Genomic DNA, 5,078 nt, shown 5'->3' with positions numbered 1-5,078 from the left:
GCCAGGTCTCTTGTTGTCTACTGATAGCACCAGATAACCCCTTTCTGGGGTCACCTCACTCTAGGGTCTTGCACTTCTTTTGTGCCCCGGAGTCAGTCTTTGATGTTTGCAGCCTTTGCTTGAGGCCACTGTCTGAATGAATTCAGATGTTCCAGATGAGAAGATACAGGTACAGGTTCACATAATAAGGCTGTTCTCCATCACCCCCTCCACTACCAATCAGCTGGAGCGCTGCAGCTCCCCGTGCTATTCCTTTCTCCACTGCTGCAGATTTCCAGGGCTCTGAGAAAAGGAGGAGGACCCAGATTCTGCTTTTCAGATCCACGCGCTGATCCCCACTACAACCAGTGACCTGAACTTGGAGTCTGAGTAGGGTAAGAAGGGCTCTGCTGAGGGTGCTCGGGGAACAGCCAGGAGCACTGGAAGGAGGCTGATTGAACTTTTAGATAGCAAAAAATGGAGAAGGATTCAAATCATGGAAAACAAAGGCCTGAATTCTGGTCAGCCTCAGTCCCACTGATACAAGCTTTTCCCTGCCCCTCCCTTCCTTCACCCCAAGTCTTCTCAAACACAATGCATCCTGCTCTTCTATCCTCTTCAGGTCTTTATCATCAGGACAGGGTTCCACAGATAGGAAGTACCCACCCTTTATTCTGTGTCTGATGTGGACATTTGACGTCATTAGAAGTGCTCTCAAATACATGGGTCTCATTAGACTCTCGCAGCTCTGTAGGGAGCTATTATTAAATCCATCTGAGGACACCAATGCTTAGAGTTGTGAATCAGGTTAGAGACTCAGTAAGGGCAGGAACACTTCTCATGATAAATGAGGACAGAGCAGGGCAGGAACACTTCTCATGATAAATGAGGACAGAGCACTGGTTTAAAGGGCAGACTCTTTCAAAAAGACCCCCACACTCCATGCTCTCACCAGAGAAGCCACTGTGGGGACCCTTTTAGTTTTGGTACTTGAATATTTCAAATCTGGAATTCTGGTTGGGAAACCGAGGCAGGTAGATCACTTGAGGCCAGGATTTCGAGACTAGCCTGGCCAACATGGTGAAACTGTCTTTACTAAAAAAATACAAAAATTAGCTGGGTGTGGTGGTGGGCACCTTGTAATCTCAGCTACGTGGGAAGCTAAGACAGAAAATCTGTTGAACCCTGGAGGCAGAGGTTGCAATGAGCCAAGACTGTGCCACTGCACTCCAACCTGGGTGACATAGTGAGACTCTGTCTCAAAAACAAACAAACAAACAAACAAACAAAAACCTCAAAACTGGAGTTCTTTTATGATGACATTTTCAAGGAGCAGCTCCAACAAACCAAGATCATTTGTAATAGTGATAATTAGGGGAATGACCCCTGAGAAGGAATATGGGTAGTTAGTAATGAACGTATGTTCCACTCAGGCTTTGGAGAAAGTGTTATAAGGAAGTCAAAATTGGAGAAGCATCATTTTGCAGAGTCAGTGTAATTGCAGGCTGGGCTATCCTTTCAGGAAATCGAAGCCTTGCCTAGGAACCACCTCCCAAGTAGTTACCCATCTTTTACATTTCCCTAAAATCTGACAACCCTTTCCACTTCAAGGACATAAACCTTAAAATATCATCTCTTTTGGACACATGATCTCCTGAGAGTTGGTCTGGTAAAAATGAGCCAGCTGGAGGGTGATCGGCTCCTCAGGTTGGCAGTAAGAGAGGGACGACAGGAGATGCTTGGAATTCTCAAAATGAACTTCATCTATTTTTTCTAATTTTGTGATTTGCTCACACAGGCTGAAGCATGCTTTTAGTTCTTAGAAACTCGATTCTCTAATGAGAATTATCATCTTCTCACTGGGGAACCAAATAGTAAAATTGCACCCAAGTACCTGCCTGGTGGGGAAGGAATTTTAAGGTGGAGCTCAGCTCTCTGGGCATTGTCTGGATAACGCTTTTCTTTCTCTTTTCTGTGGACACACAGGTGGCCCTGGTGACTGAGATGGCATCGTCTCTAAAGATCTGGGGCACACTCTTGGCCCTGCTTTGCATCCTATGCACACTGCTTGTACAGAGCAAGGAAGTTTCTTGGAGAGAATTCATGAAACTGCACTACTTAAGTCCAAGTAGAGAATTCAAAGAGTACAAATGTGATGTCCTCATGAGAGAAAATGAAGCTCTGAAAGACAAGAGCTCTCACATGTTTATCTATATCTCGTGGTACAAAATCGAGCATATATGCACTAGTGACAACTGGATGGATCGCTTCCGAAATGCATATGTATGGGTCCAGAATCCTCTCAAAGTACTCAAGTGTCACCAGGAGAACTCCAAAAATAGCTACACAGAGAGCAGGAGCTTCAACTACATTGAATTCCATTGTAGCATGGATGGGTATGTTGATAGGATAGAAGACCTAAAGATGATAGAACCTATCAGCAACTAGAAAGTCTATGCACATCCTCAGGTATTGGTAGAGTATTCAGTGCTTTCTAAGTAGCGGCCCCTGCCTCCATCAATAGCCCCAGCCACTCCCCACTTGCATTTATTTGTCAATGTTTTCCAAATACTTAGAGTTATGAATAGCATAATTTCTTGATACCATAACCTTGCCTGTGTTGTTTCTCTGACTGGAATACACTTTTGTCTTCATTTACCTAATTTACTCTTGCACTTTTGTCAACATTCAGCTCATATGGCATCTGTTCTTGACTAACCCAAGACTTCCTGATAGTCCCTCTCTTGATACATACCCAAGCTGAACAATCTTCCCTTCCCTAAATAAATTATATGATTCCAATGTGTGTGTGACATTCATATATGTTATGTGCACGGAGTAAGTATTGTGTGATTGATATGGGTGTGTGTGATCTAGACTATGCATGTGATTGATGCTGTGCAAGGGATTTAAGGTATATTTTATGGGTGTATGTCTAATGTATGTAATATGTTTGTGTATATGATGAGGGTGTAAATGATTGTGTGCTTAGTTCAATACAAGTTGTGATGTAGGCATTGATTGCAGCATCAATTTGAAATAATCAAAAGTGTCAGAATCCAGTTTTAAAGAGTTGATTCAAGCAAAAGGCTAGGAGTGGCCATTCAGTGACACACAGACTCCACAGAAATGGGTTCAGTGCTCCAAAGCTGAAAATTAAGTTCTTGCTTATGTAGGAAAAAGACAAAAGAATTCAACAGAATTACAACAATTTCTATACCAGCTGGTTTTAGAGTTACAACAAATTAATTCGTTACAGTTTGTCCCTGACTTCAAGTCTTCTTTTCTTTTCTTTATAGCTTGTTTTCACTTCCTTTTCAATTTAAAAGAGTGTTTTTAACATTCCATCTTAATGTGATAGTGATGAAGTCTTTCTAAGAGGAGAGGGAAGTTACTCTATAATGAAGACCAACAGTGGAGAGGAAAGGAGTCTTCTCCTGTACCCTTCGGTAAATTATAACATTTCACCAAACAATGCAGGCAAGAAAGAAGGTTTAATCTATAAACAGAGAAACCACGGTTACAGCTGCCTTGGTTACAGTGGCCTGGCATGTGGCTGAGGCCCCAAAATCACATTTCTTTAAGGTTAAAAATAATTTAGAGTTCCAACAACTGAGTTGTTAAATTACTTATTTTCACAGTGGTGACATGTTTTAGTTCCATTCAGATTTTGGGGCACTGGCAGAGCTCACTGGGTGTAAAACACGTAGCATGGTTTCTTGCTTATAGTAGGTGCTCAGTGAAAATTGCTTCTTTTCTCAACTCATTCTTTGGCTTAGTACTTTCATTTTGACTTTGATAAACAAACATAACAAGTGCTCATCAATCATTTGCTCTCCCTAACTCTAGAGATGGGGATTTACACAATAAAAATACATGCTGGATATGTGGGCTCACACCTGTAATCCCAGCACTTTGAGAGGCTGAGGCGGGTGGTCAGGAGTTTGAGGTCAAGAGTTTGCCATTTGAGGTCAGGAGTTTGAGACCAGCTTGACCAACATGGTGAAACCCTGTCTCTACTAAAAATACAAAAAATGAGCCAAGTGTGGTGGCACATACCTGTAATCTTAGCTACTCGGGAGGCTGAGGCAAGAGAATCACGTGAACCTGGGAGGTGGAGGCTACAGTAAGTTGAGATGGTGCCACTGCACTCCAACCTGGGTGACAGAACCAAAGCATCTCAAAAAATAAAAACAAATAAGCAAACAAAAAATACAGCAGGCCATCATCTGTGAGGACTGAATTCTGACCTTTTTTTTCTCTCTTGCTCAAATTCCTATCTAAGGGCCTTGGAGAATCACACCCTGAAAACCATAAAATATTATTAAGTGGGTTTTATTTAACTCTATATAATTCATGTTTATACCCAGTCAGTTCTGCCAATACCCTCAAATCTGAGTGGAACTAAAGCATATCACCACTGTGAAAATAAGTAATTTAATGTGGCTTACTTTCCAACCTGACTCTGCCATAACATCACATGACAGATAAAGAAATCAAAATATTTTATCCCAAAATATTTTTTGCCTTATTTTGAAAAATGGCCCTGCAAAGCCATCTTCTGTGGGGAAAAGTTGCATCTGTAAGGAATCTCTATTAACATAATCAGATCTTTCCCCTTCCAGGCCCTCCCAATCCTGAAGAGATTAACTGAGAGTCTAGCACCTTTTAAAGGTCTGAATAGGAAACATTTGCCATCTATTGTCTCTAAGGGTAGCCACCTATGAGACTTCATCTACATAATAAGAACCTTGGTCTCCACCATCCTTTATTTTAACCCAGACACTCCTATCTATTGAGTCTAGGTTTTTCAATAATAACAATTATTTCAAACAATTGCCTATCAAAACATCTTTGAATTCAACTAATTCCTGTAAGCCCTTGCTTCAAGTTGTCCTGCCTTTCTGGACTGAACCAATGTATATATCACCTATATTGACTCATATATCTCCCTAAAAGCTACACAACCAAACTGTAAACCAATCACCTTGGGCACATGTTCTCAGGTCCTCCTGAGACTATGCCTTGGGGCCATGGTCACTCACATTTGGCTCATAGTAAACCTTTTTAAATGTTTTATGGAGTTTGACTTTTTTTGT

At 41.5% G+C, this 5,078-nt stretch overlaps 1 protein-coding gene across 1 annotated transcript; it reads left to right on the top strand.

The window, feature by feature from the left end:
- Nucleotides 1-268: 268 nt before the first annotated feature.
- EDDM3B (epididymal protein 3B) lies at nucleotides 269-2,781 on the top strand. Its single transcript, XM_007990685.3, has 2 exons — nucleotides 269-374; nucleotides 1,966-2,781. Exon 2 carries the CDS (start codon nucleotides 1,984-1,986, stop codon nucleotides 2,425-2,427), a length of 444 nt encoding a protein of 147 aa, XP_007988876.1. The 5' UTR covers nucleotides 269-374; nucleotides 1,966-1,983; the 3' UTR covers nucleotides 2,428-2,781.
- The last annotated feature ends 2,297 nt before the right edge of the window (nucleotides 2,782-5,078 follow it).

The sequence above is a fragment of the Chlorocebus sabaeus genome, chromosome 29 (genome assembly GCF_047675955.1).
Source record: "Chlorocebus sabaeus isolate Y175 chromosome 29, mChlSab1.0.hap1, whole genome shotgun sequence".
In the NCBI taxonomy this organism is placed as follows: Eukaryota; Metazoa; Chordata; class Mammalia; order Primates; family Cercopithecidae; genus Chlorocebus; species Chlorocebus sabaeus.
Note: the sequence above shows the minus strand (reverse complement) of the source record. Positions and strands in the feature narration are given on the sequence as shown.

Bases quoted from the DNA above. Each gene is read 5' to 3' on its own strand.
- EDDM3B (XM_007990685.3), top strand. From the start codon at position 1,984: ATGGCATCGTCTCTAAAGATCTGGGGCACACTCTTGGCCCTGCTTTGC.